Raw genomic sequence first — 12,668 nt, 5'->3', positions numbered from 1 at the left:
GCAAGCTTGCAGAGAAAGGGAAAGAGGCAGAGACAAGAATTAAATGTTTTTTTTATTTTAATTTTTTAAAAAGATTTTATTACTTGAGAGAGAAAGTGAGAGACAGAGCATGAGCAGAGGGGGAGGGGCAGAGGCAGAGGGGAGAAGCAGACTCCCCGTTGAGCAGGGAGCCCAACACGACACGGGGCTTGATCCCAGGAGCCTGGGATCATGACCTGAGCCTAAGGCAGATGCTTAATCAACTGAGCCACTGAGGTGCCCCAAGAATTAAATGGTTTTAGACTTTCAAACAGCAACACTGAAAGCTAGAAGGCAATGGATAAAATCCTTCAAAATTCTGAGGAAAAATTATTTCCAACCTAGAATTTTAGACGCAGCCAAACTATCCAAGGATCAAATCCATATCGCTTACTTGGTACACAAGACTGGCTCTAGTTCACCTTCCTGCTTTCTTATTTCTCATACTCCCTTACTGCAAAGACCATTCAGCCATTCTCCAAGTTTGCCATGACCTTTCATACGGATGACTTTGGCCATTCTATTCTTTTTGCTGGGTGTGCCTTCCTCAATTTCGTCTACTGGACAGATAAATAATTCTTTCAAGGTTACTTTAGTTTCAGTACTTTCCATGACCACTCTTCCCTACTGCCCATGGTCAAATTAACTGCGCTCCCTTGAATGTTTCCTTGTACCTTTACTCACACTTCCTACTATGTATATGTCATACCGCATAATAATAAGTATGTGCATCTTTTTCCCACTAGACTATGAGTTCCTCAGGAAAAGTGGCTATGGCTCTTATCTCTATATCTCTAGCACCTAACACACTGCCTGGCTTATATAATGCACTCAAATGTTTGTGTATTTGTTTTACTGAAAGGGGGAACAGAGTTGAAATGAGTTTTGCAAACAGAGATCTATACTTATACCACCTAATTTACTAGGTAAAAAAATCATGTATGGTTCCACCATTTGAAGCTTTTACACTTCTTTAACCCAAAAGCTTAAAATAGATATATAATATGACCTATATATTATTTCGTTTGGTGTGTATTCAACTCATATGAACTATAATACAAGTACATATTAATTCTGAGACAGAAAGACTAAAAGCATTTTCTATTACTAATTTATTAAAATGATAGAAATAGAAAAAATTAACACACAGCTATCACCTAATGACCCTGAAGTATTTTATAAGCATTATAGTTACACAACCTTAGCATAGAAAAGACCGCGGAATTTTATGAATCCTGAAAATGTAGGATAAGAAACAAATTAATAACCTTCCAAAAATTATATAACAGTTCACAACCAAGTTAAAATCAAGTTGTATTGTCTCGAGCTATAATTCTATTTTTAAAAATATTCCCACAATTTCAGATACAGAAAATCAAAAGTGAGAATACCTTTTGTTACTGTTCCATGAGAACATAAATATTTTTTTTACATCCTCAACAGAAATTAGAGAAGACATAAATAAATGGAAAGACATCCCACATTCATGGATTGGAAGAATATTGTTAAGATATCAATACTACCCAAAGTGATCTACAAACTTAATGCAATCTCTATCAAAATCTAATGATTTTTTTGCAGAAATAGAAATATCCATCATAAAATTCATATGGAATTGTCAAGGGACCCCAAGGAGCCAAAAAAAAAAAAAAAAAAATCTTGAAAAAGAGGAATAAAACCAGAGGACTCACAGTTCCTAATTTTAAAACTTACCACAAAGGCTACAGTAATCAAAACAGTGGCACTGGCATAAAGATAGACATATAGACCAATGGAATAGAGTAGTGAGCTCAGAAATAAACCCATGCATTTACGGGCAAAATATTTTCAACAAATCGGCCACATGCATTCAATGAGCAGAGGACAATCTTTCAACAAAGGTGCTGGGAAAACAGGATATCCACATGCTAAAGAATGAAACTGGACCCTTATCTAACATCATATACAGAAATCAACTGAAAATAGATCAAAGACCTAAATATAAAACTATAAAACTCTTAGAAGAAAACATAAGACGAAAACTTCCTGATATTGGAATTGGGAATGGTTTCTTTGATAGGACATCAAAGGCACAAGCAACAAAAGAAAATTAGTCAAATTGGACTTCATGAAAATTTTAAAATTTTGTGTATCAAAAAACACTATCAACAAAGTAAAAAGGCAACCCACAGAATGGAAGAAATATTTGCAAGTCATCTATCTGATAGGGGATTAATGTCCAGAATATATAAAGAACTCCTAAAACTTAACAAAACCAATAAAATGGGCAAAGCACTTGAAAAGACATTTCTCCAAACCAGATATACTACTGGCTGATAAGCATGAGCATGTTGAGGATGAAAAGATGCTCAGCATCACTGAAATTCAGGGAAATGCTAATCAAAACTACAATGAGATACCACCTCACAACTATTAGGATAGCCACTATCAAAATGGTAAGTGTTGGCAAGGATGTGGAGAAATGCAAACACTTGTGCATTGTAATGTAAAATGTACAGAAACGTAATATGTACTGCCACTGTGGAAAATAGTATGGTAGTTCACAAAAAATTAAAAATTTACAGTTACCGCCCCGCATCGGGCTCCCTGCTCGGCGGGGAGCCTGCTTCTCCCTCTCCCTCTGCCTGCCTCTCTGCCTACTTGTTCTCTCTCTCTGTCAAATAAATAAATGAAATCTTTAAAAAAAAAAAAAAATTTACAGTTACCACAGGATCTAGTACTTCCACTTCTGGGTATATGACCAAAAGAATTGGAAGCAGGGTCTCAGAGTTATCTGTATACCCATGTTTATAGCATTATTCACAATAGCTAAAATGTGGAAAAAATCCAAGTGTCCACCAATGGATGAACGGATAAGCAAAATGTGTTATGTGCATACAATGGAATATTATTCAGCCTTTAGAAGAAAGGAAATTCTGATGTGTGCTATCACTTGGATGAACTCTGACATTATGCTAAATGAAATAAGCCAGGCACAAAAAGACAAAGACTATATAATTCCACTTACAGGAGATACTCGGTTAAAACCATAGAGACAGAAAGTAGAATGGTGGTTGCCAGACACTGGTGGTTGCCAGAGACAGGAGACACTCCGTTAAAATCACAGAGACAGAAAGCAGAATGGTGGTTGCCAGAGGGGAATGGGAAATTACTGTTTAATGTGTATAGAGTTTCAGTTTTGCAAGACAAAGAGTTCTGGAGATAGATGGTGGTAACAGTTGCACAATATAAATGTATTTAATATCACTGAAATGTACACTTAAAAATGATTAGACTGGTAAATTTTATGTGTATTTTACAATAAAAAATCGGAAAAAAAGAACAATGTTGATATTCTCCAAATTAATCTATATATGTAACATTATCCAAACTAAAATACAAGATTTTATTTATTTTTATTTATTATTATTTTTAAATACAAGATTTTAGAAAGTTAAATAACTCAGTAAAAGCATTCAAAAGATTTGTAAAAATAAGTATGTGAGTATACCTGGGAAATTCTGGAAAGGAGTGTGGGGGTATACTAAGTCTAATAGATCCAATTAAAATACAAGATTTTTAAAAATTAAGTAATGTAGTAAAAAATTATTCTTAATGTTGTTTGGAAAATAAATATGAGTATAACTGGGAAATTCCTGAAAGGAGCACTGCAGGTTAGAGGGTAGATTAAGCCTACCAGAGATTAAAATATATTACCCACAATAAACAGTGGTATAGTAATTATAACAATTTGATATTCAGGCCAAACAGACATATCAATTTATTTATGAATCAGTTAAAAAACATTTTTAATGCTTTTAATTAATACTACAGACATAATGCTGAGAGAAACTTTTTTTCTCTACAACCATGCCATCAGAACTAAGCTATCTGAAAGTGTATCAGTGAGACTGGAACATCCCATTCTTGCATGGATGATGGATCGTTCATCAAACAGCAGCAGCCTTAATTTCCAACTCAGAGTTTCAGATAGGGTTTCCCAGACACAACATTCCACATTTATCTTAACTGTGTAGTCTCTAAGGAAACAGGACTTCGAGTTTGCCTCTCAGCCCAGGTCTGATGTTAATTAACCCCTTGACACACAGCCTTGCTGTACTTCAAACCTATCAAATATTGCTTGGTTTAAATTTTGTCTAAACTCCACCCTTCTCCAAAATCCTATAATAACCCTGTCCTTTCTTTATTTAGTAAAATGCTGGCAGTTCCTCTGGTGTGTGGTCTTCCTCACAGCAGCAAGTTAATTAACCTTTGTCAGCCTAAAGATATATATCCCTGGTGGTCTTTACCAGACTGAAATAAAGAGTCTATTAAAAAAACAAGTACATATGGAAATTTAATACATAATATATATAGCATTTCAAATCAAGAAAAAGATGGTTTATTCAAGTAATGATACTGAAATAATCTTTTGGGAAAAAGATAAAAATCAGCCAGCTGGATTCCTACCTTTCTCTTTCAAATTCCAAATGTTTCTAAGATTTCAATATTAAAAAAAATGAAATTATAACAAAACTAGATGAAAATATCTTTTTATATTTTTATAACATGAATTGAGATCTTCTCAAAACTCAGAAGCTATGACTATAGGAAAATTGTATGAAACTATTCATTGGCTAAACTTCTGGCAGTGAAACTGCTGGTTCAGAGATGTTTCTGTATAAAATGTTAAAAAAAAATCTGTACAGCAAAAAATGCCAAAAAATATCATAATGAAAAAGACAAAAGATCAATCTAATATAAAAACAGATGAAATAAAGGATTTGCAGAAGAAGAAAATACAATGGCCAAGGATGTTCAAATTTCACATTAAAGTAATTCAAATGCAGAAATACTATTTTTAACCTAACATAGTAGCAAAAAATGTTTAGTAACACCCAGTAATGACATGGAAGAAGAAACTGGCACTCATGCATTCTTTCTCACAATATACATATTTACTGTCTTTTGGAAGGGCAATTTGGCAATATATTTTAAAATTTTTAAATGAGTATGACCTGACCCATCATTTCATCATCAGAAATTTCTCTATGGACACGAACATAGAAGTCTGCAAAGATATTCATGGCAGCCACTGCCACAGATGTTTGCTTGTTGATAAGGAGCTAGTTAAATAAACAAACATGATACATCCATACCACAGAATACTCTGCAGCTGTCAAAACAATGATCTAAATGTGCTAATAAGGAAAATCTTTGCATATTTGGCAATTATGACTTTTTGCTAGTAAGGTGTAGTGGCTACTTTTTAAATCAGAAAAACGTAAAGAAAACAAATGAAAAAACCAAAACTGAAACCATAGATAAAAAATATGTATATACAGAAAAGAGTATGTTTTCTTCCCCATTTCTCTGTGTATTTGCATCTTTTACTTTAATCAAAGAGATGATGCTATATCTGTTAGTCTTCACTTTACCCTTTTCTTTTATTTTCTTCCATAACACAACTTCATTCATTAAAACTGTGTAAGATAAAAGATTTATTTTTTAAGACAAACTACTACAGTCTGTATAGTATAATCACAAAAATTAAATAAGGGTAGGCTACTTCATCTATAGAGATAATCTAGGAAAAACAAAGTGCACTAAAACCCCCACACCTGGGGATCCTTTTCAGACTTCTCGAAGTTTGACTCACATATACATTAAACATTTCCACCTTGACCACAGGCATCTCAAATTCAACATGTCCAAAAGTGACTCATTACCTTCCTCCCTTAATTCCCTTCTTACATGCTCATCTTAACTAAAATTACTGGCGATCATCTAAATTACTCACCAATGGGTTCCTATTTTACCAGGAGCCATCTGTTTATCTAAACTAGAAATCAGAGTGTCTCTCTAACACTCCTCACTCCCCTTATCCCATATCCAATTACCAAATCTGGCCAATTTTATTTCCTAATTTTTTTTTTTTTAATCCATCCTCTCGTCTCCATTTCATCTCTATTTATTCATCTATTTATTCATCATCTCTATTTCAGACACTCCTCTCTCCCCTAAGCAATTGCAATATTTAATCTGTCTCCCTCACTCAAGTGCTCTCTCTCCTCAACTCATCCCCATTCTGCCACCAGAACGACCTATCTGAAATGAAAAGCTGACCAAGTCACTCCATGAATCCTCCATGGAGCCCTACTGCCTATAAGACAAAAACTAAGCATCTTTAATTAACATGATATATATAGATTCTCCTTCACCTAGACTCTGTCCAAATTTTCAGCCTCATATTTCGATACTCCATGCCTTATTACTTACTCTTCAGCAATCGTGAACTATCTATAGTTCACTAAATATCCCAATGTAGTGGGCTCCCCTATTCCTACTGTTTTCTCTGTCTGTACAACACTTTCTTCCCTCCACCATCTATGCCTCAACCTCTGTAACTCCCATTAAGCCAATGACATATTGAGCTGGATAATTCTCTCTTGTGATTGGCTGTCCTGTTCACCGTAGGATGTTTAGTAGCATTTGTGGCCTCCACTCACTAGATGCCAGCAGTATTCCCCCAGGTTGTGATAACCAAAAACCTCTCTAGACACTGCCAAATGTCCCGAGGGACAAACTCAGCTCCAGTTAAGAACCACTCTACTAAACTGTTAAAACCTAGTTTATCATATATACATAAAGTATCTCAGGAAGAATATACAAAGACTAATTATAACATCAGTTGCTTTTGAGGCAGGCAACTGGGTAACTGAAGTAACTAGAGTAGGAGGGGAAAAAACCCTTATTTTTCACTACCATCTCATATGCTTTTGATCTTGTACCTCTCTTCTAACCTCTCCATTGCTACTGTCCTAGTCCAAGTCACCTCCTTTTCTCTCTTCTCCTCTCCCTTCCTCAACTATCATAACTGATTCCTAATCAACTTTTCCCTTTACATCCTTCTTTCTTCAATCCATTTTTACCCATTTCACCAGTGATCCTTTTAAAAAGATTGTATCACTTAGTTGCTCAAAATCCTCCAGTGTCTTCCCAATCTCACTCAGAGACAAAGCAAAAGCCTTAAGATGAACCTCAATGGTCTGCCATCCTATCCCCACTCTTTTTCTGATCTCTCCTAGGATTTGGTTTTTATAGGTCAAAAAGGAACAAACAGAAATTTCATAAACTGAACCTATTACTGTTTCCCTTGCTGTGTTCTCTCTGGACTCCTTGCTGTTTCTCAAACACCTGAGGCTCTTTGCATCTGCTGTTCTCTGCTGGGAACACAACTCACCTACATACTCACATGGCTTACTCCCCAACTCCTTCAGGCCTTTACTTCTCAGGGGGTCTTCCCTGGTCACCCTATTCTTACCCACAGCACCTATTAACATCTAATATATTACATATTTTACTTCCTCATCTTGTTTATTGTCTCTTTTCTCCATCTTGTTCATTGGTTCTCAAACCTGAGTCTGCATCAGAATCACCTGAAAGTTTTTTTAAAATAGTTTCTGAATCAAGAGGTCTGGATTCCTAACAAGTTCCAGGATGATGCTGATACTGCAAATCCAGGGACCACATTCTGAGAACCAATGTTTTAGAATACAAGCTCCTCCAGGACAGAGATTTTTGTCTGCCTGTTTGCTTTCACTCTGCAACCTGGTTCAGAGTAAGCACTGAGATAAGTAAATGACAAATAAGTAAATATAGATGTTCCCTTCTCTGTTCCTACCACACCCCCGATTTGGCCTGCCATATAGTGCTAAAAATTTGCCGAACACTGTATAAGATAAATCATATGACTGTGATGGGTTAAGTTGTGTTCTCCCCCCTCCAAAAGACTGAGGTTTAAGTCCTAACCCCAGTACCTATAAATGGGACCTTATTTGGAAATAGGGTCTTTGCAGATGTAATCAAGTTAAGACGAAATCATCAGAGGGGCGCCTGGGTGGCTCAGTTGGTTAAGCGGCTGCTTTCGGCTCAGGTCATGATCCCAGGGTCCTGGAATCGAGCCCCACATCGGGCTCCCTGCTTTGCGGGAAGCCCACTTCTCCCTCTCCCTCTGCCTGCCTCTCTGCCTACTTGTTCTCTCTATCTCTCTGTCAAATAAATAAATAAAATCTTAAAAAAAAAAAAAAAAAAAGACGAAATCATCAGGGTGGACCCTAAACCAATATGACTGGTGTCCTTATAAAAAAGGGAGAATGCCATATGATGAGACACAGAACGGACTAGAGTGATAAAGCTGCAAGTCAAGGAATACCAAGGACTGCCAGTGACACGAAAAGCTAAGAGACATGAACAGATTCTCCCCTAGAACCTAGAGACCATGGCCCTGCCAACACCTTGATTTCAGAATTCTAGCCTCCAGAACTGAGATGATAAATTTCTATTGTTTTAAATTACCCAGTTTGCGGTACTTTATTATGGCAGCCCTAGGAAACCAATAGAAGGACCAAGAATGCAAATGACTACACCAAGCCATACATAATTTCAAATTCTGCCTATTATCTAATTTCTACCAGTTTAAATGTTTTAATATACAGCTTTAGTTGTAAACTAATCAGGTTGCCCGTTTCAGAATCTCTCCAACTTAATGTGTCTCTCCCTGCCTTCAATGTGCAAGGCAGTTCATATTACAGGTTCTAGATAGTTTATTCAGTTTTTTTTGTTTGTTTGTTTCTCCTACCTTCTTACATGTGTCCCTATTTCACTAATATCAATTTATTTATTTATTTTTTCTTCAAGGAACACTTCTTATTTTCACACATTATACTTTCTGGTATATATTTTCCCCTTGGCTATTTGAATTAGTTGCAAAGTGAAAATTTAAGTACACACTATATACATTTAGATTTAAGATAAAATGCTATCTTCTCTTTTAGAGAACAAGTCTCCTTTTTTTTTCCTTTTCTTTCTTCCTTCTTTTAAAGTAATGACCTTAATCCTAAAAAATTTTGAGCAAAAAAAATTTTGTCATACTTTTCTTGCCATCTTGTTACAGTTTGTACACTAGTGTCTTTATTCCAATCTCAACAAATCTAAAAGTAACACGGTTGTATTGGGAAGCTTAAAATTTTAAATGAATCTGAAATTAATTTCATCAAGTTTTCCCCTTTCCATTTAACGTTTGTTTACCGCTGCGATGTCACAAGAATTCCGATCAATAATTTCATCACAGAGACTCTATTTTAAATTACCATGGTTTACAAGGTTTATAAGCCGTAAGATGCAATTTTTATCTTAGCACAAATCAATATACAAATAGTAAATTGCATACGCCTAAATGACACAGTTTTGTATTTCTATGACTGGGTGAAAATTAAAATTAATCCACTGTACGTACTACTAACCTATGCCCCCCAAAATAGCATATTTAAGAAAAACCATATCAAGGGGCGCCTGGGTGGCTCAGTCATTAAGCGTCTGCCTTCGACTCAGGTCATGATCCCAGCATCCTGGGATTGAGCGCCAAATCGGGCTCCCTGCTCAGCGGGGAGCCTGCTTCTCCCTCTCCCACTCCCCCTGCTTGTGTTCCCTCTCTCTCTGTCTGTCAAATAAATAAAATCTTTAAAAAAAAAAAAAAAACAACAACAAACCATATCTATCCCTCAATGGGTATTAACCACAAAATATTTTTAAAATGCGGAAGCCTAAATAAAAAGATACAGAAAAACACAAATTACAGACAAATTTAAGAGAGATATTTAATAGTTCTCCACGAGTACTGAAAAACCATGCTCTTTTCCTATGAAGAATTTTAAATGAGTCATACTTTCCTTACTAAATCACTGTTTTACTTAACATATGGTGAAAAGAGTTAACTGTTTGGTAACTTGAAACTTTATATTCACTTAAAGTGCACATCAATATATACTAAGGCTAGTGGAAAATAAGTATATATAGTTTACTTTACACAATACTTAGAACACACAACATCATGTGCATAAGGTTCACTTGACATTTATCTGCTAAAGGTATGGAAAGCTGTCTAAATATCTCCTAAAAATTCAGGTTCCCACTGTCTAAACCTACACCAAAATTAAACAAGTTGAAATCATGCACAACGCTTTTTCCTGGCACCCAGGCCGACCTACCTATATTCTGTGCCTAACTTTTAGTAAATGAACGTATTTCTGTCCCAATCACATTGGCCTAATTATTCACTTTAATGCGTTAAAGTTCTACCTTTATAACTTTCTAATTCATAATGGAGTCAATTCATGGTTAGCATAATAGTTTCCAAACTGAAAAGCGTTAAAAACATATACTACAATATCTATAACGAACTTAGAGAACAAGATTATAAAGCCAATCAACTTTCCCAGAGCATGTGGTGCTTGTTTATTATTTTAAAAAATAAGAGAGTACGAGCTAGGGAAGAATAAATCCCCATTCCCAAATTACGTTCTTCTGTTAGAGTATACAATTTCTCCAAATTCAAAGCTGTATGGCCAACTTGTCAGCACCTACTACTCACATCACACTCGCGGTGGGGGGGGGGGGGAACTCTTTCCCCCCTCCACGCAGCAAGTGAGTCAAACACACCTGGCTTGCTCATTCTGCCAGAGGCAGTGAAACTTAAAAAAATAAATCAGCCACAGACAAACCTGATGATCCAAGAAAGCTCCGAGGAAGTCCCCCGGCATTTGTGGTAGACGCCCACTCGCTCGGCACTCCGGCTGCCCCGCAGCCCGGCGGCTCTCGCGGAAGGTGCCCACACCTGAGCCCTGCGTCTCGCCTGACCCACAGGTCCGGGGGCGGGGCGGCCCGGCGGGCAGGACCTCTAAGTGGTCAGAACGCGACCCGCCGCAGCCCCGTGCCTCACGGCCGCCGCCCGCCCGCGGGCAGCGCGCGAAAAGGAGGACAGAGGCTCGAGGAAGAGGTGAGGGGCACCCGGGGGCAGAAAGGAAGAACCCACCACGAAGACGAGGCTACTCGTCAACAAACTAGCGGCCCGATGGGCAGACGGCCCCAACGGCAGTTCACAGAGGCGCCGGGAGCAGGAGTGCTCCACGCCTCCCGCAGGAGCCCGCAAGTCCCCAGCCCCGGCGGCGACCCCGAGACACCTGTTTGGCTGCGCCCAGGTTTGGTTCCACCCTCTACGCTCCCGCAAACACACACTCCGAGCGGTGAGGACGAGGGGAACTGAGACCTTGGACCCGCAGCCTGAGGGCGCCTCCGCCGGCCGTACCTGACATCAGCCGCGGCTCCCTCTCGCCCCTTCTGGGGGGCGGAGAGGGGGACGACTCGAGACCGGCAACCTTAGCTCCTCCCGGTACCCGCAGAAGTGGCTCGCAGCCGTTGGTTGGGGCCGCCCGCTGCCGCCCAGCTCATTCCCTGGCGGCGGCCGAGGCGGACCCAGCTCACCCTCCCTCCCCCCCCGCCCGCTCGTTCGCTCGCTCGCTCCGCCCCTTCCCCCGCAGCGCGTCCAGGCCGCGGCCCGCCGACGGCGCAGCCGCCACCCAGGGGTCTCCTAGCGCTGACGTCTCCGCCGCCGCACCAGCCCCAGGGAAGGGCGGAGCGAGAGGGGGCAGGGTGGGGCGGGGCTATGGCGACGTGCGGACGTGGGGATTGGCCGCCAAGCTCACGCCCCGCCCTTCTGCGAAGCGGTCTGGGAAGTCGGGTCTTCTACGAGCCATAGTCGCAGCCCACTTGCGGCTTCTCGCTGTTGGCCTTCTCCTTCCTGGTTCTGCTGTAGGGTTTTGCATTAGCTTCCGGACTTTGGAGAGAAACTAAAGCAGTGAAACTACAGGGACTGAGGCTAGAGGTACCTGAGGACCTCCGTGTGAGGGACAGGCTCTAACCCTGCAGAAGTCTTTTGGCCTCTAGCCCGCTTCCCGTTCTTTTTTCTCCTGACCCCCACTCCCCTACCCCCCCCCCCCCGTACTCTGTAGTCAGTATCTCTCTGGCCTAAATGAAATACAGCAAGATGAGGTATGCAAACGGGTGCTGGGTAACCAGATACATGAACCCGAAAGGGTTGAAAATAGTGGTACCACAAAGCCTGTATCACACGTGGTTTGGTCTGTCATTACTTCGCTTCTGTCAGGCAATAACAGGAAGAGCTTCCTTAGGGTTTTCCAAAAATCATCTTCCTTTTAGTTGGCTAAAGGACTTTGAATCAGAAAGTGTTTTTGGTTAGAGGGAGGAGCCTGTGAGCCACTGAGGCAACCCAACAGCAGTCAGGAGGTGGGGATAAGGTCTTGGCTTTAACATCATCTACAATGCCTTAGCTTGAGGGTGAGAAAACTATCCAGCTTCTTTTAAAAGCCTGTCTCTGTCAGTTCTTTAGTGCCTTTAAGCATAGCCCTTAGGAGTGTGGGCTCTGGGCTGGAATCTTCGTTCCTCCACCTATTTGCTGTGCAACCTTGGCAAGTTACTTAATGTGCCTGAGAGAAATAATGAACAATGTATGTAAGTTGTTATTGTTCTTTTTCCTTTGTTTAGATTCAGCTCTAGTGTAGTTTGCCATGATATGCCATTAATAGATCCAAGAGAATCTTCCAAAAGAATTTAAGCACATCTAGTGATTCTTATTTAAACCTTTTATTTTTCAGTTGAGAAAACAGGTCAGAAAGATAAACTGATGGGCCCAAGCTAGAAGTGCAAGTATCCTGATGTTCAGGTTAGTGCTCTTTTCCTGGCCCATACCTCCAGACTTCTCTCCCTTACATCCTTACTTATATCCTCTTCTTTCTTTTCCAAATAGTGTATAG

The 12,668-nt window shown here is 39.5% G+C and overlaps 1 protein-coding gene and 1 long non-coding RNA gene across 6 annotated transcripts in view; one reads left to right on the top strand and one right to left on the bottom strand.

The window, feature by feature from the left end:
• C1GALT1 (core 1 synthase, glycoprotein-N-acetylgalactosamine 3-beta-galactosyltransferase 1) overlaps positions 1–11,314 on the bottom strand; it is a 36,839-nt gene extending 25,525 nt beyond the window's left edge. For 2 of the 4 annotated variants that reach the window (XM_078059292.1, XM_036124516.2), the window contains exon 1: positions 11,144–11,314. In XM_078059292.1, the coding sequence (XP_077915418.1) occupies positions 11,144–11,150 (7 nt within the window). In that variant the 5' untranslated portion in view covers positions 11,151–11,314. The other 2 variants (XM_036124526.2, XM_036124535.2) reach the window with 2 other exon arrangements.
• Positions 11,315–11,487: 173 nt separating this feature from the next.
• LOC118555996 (uncharacterized) overlaps positions 11,488–12,668 on the top strand; it is a 41,568-nt gene continuing 40,387 nt past the window's right edge. The window contains exons 1-2 of one of the 2 annotated variants that reach the window (XR_004908386.2): positions 11,488–11,719; positions 12,510–12,577. This is a non-coding gene — a long non-coding RNA (uncharacterized LOC118555996). Of the gene's footprint in view, positions 11,720–11,956; positions 12,367–12,509; positions 12,578–12,668 lie in introns of those variants that run through there. The other variant, XR_013442771.1, reaches the window with a different exon arrangement.

The sequence above is a fragment of the Halichoerus grypus genome, chromosome 12 (assembly GCF_964656455.1).
Source record: "Halichoerus grypus chromosome 12, mHalGry1.hap1.1, whole genome shotgun sequence".
Classification (NCBI taxonomy): Eukaryota; Metazoa; Chordata; class Mammalia; order Carnivora; family Phocidae; genus Halichoerus; species Halichoerus grypus.
The sequence above is the reverse complement of the archived record's forward strand: the minus strand, read 5'-3'. Positions and strand labels throughout refer to the sequence as shown.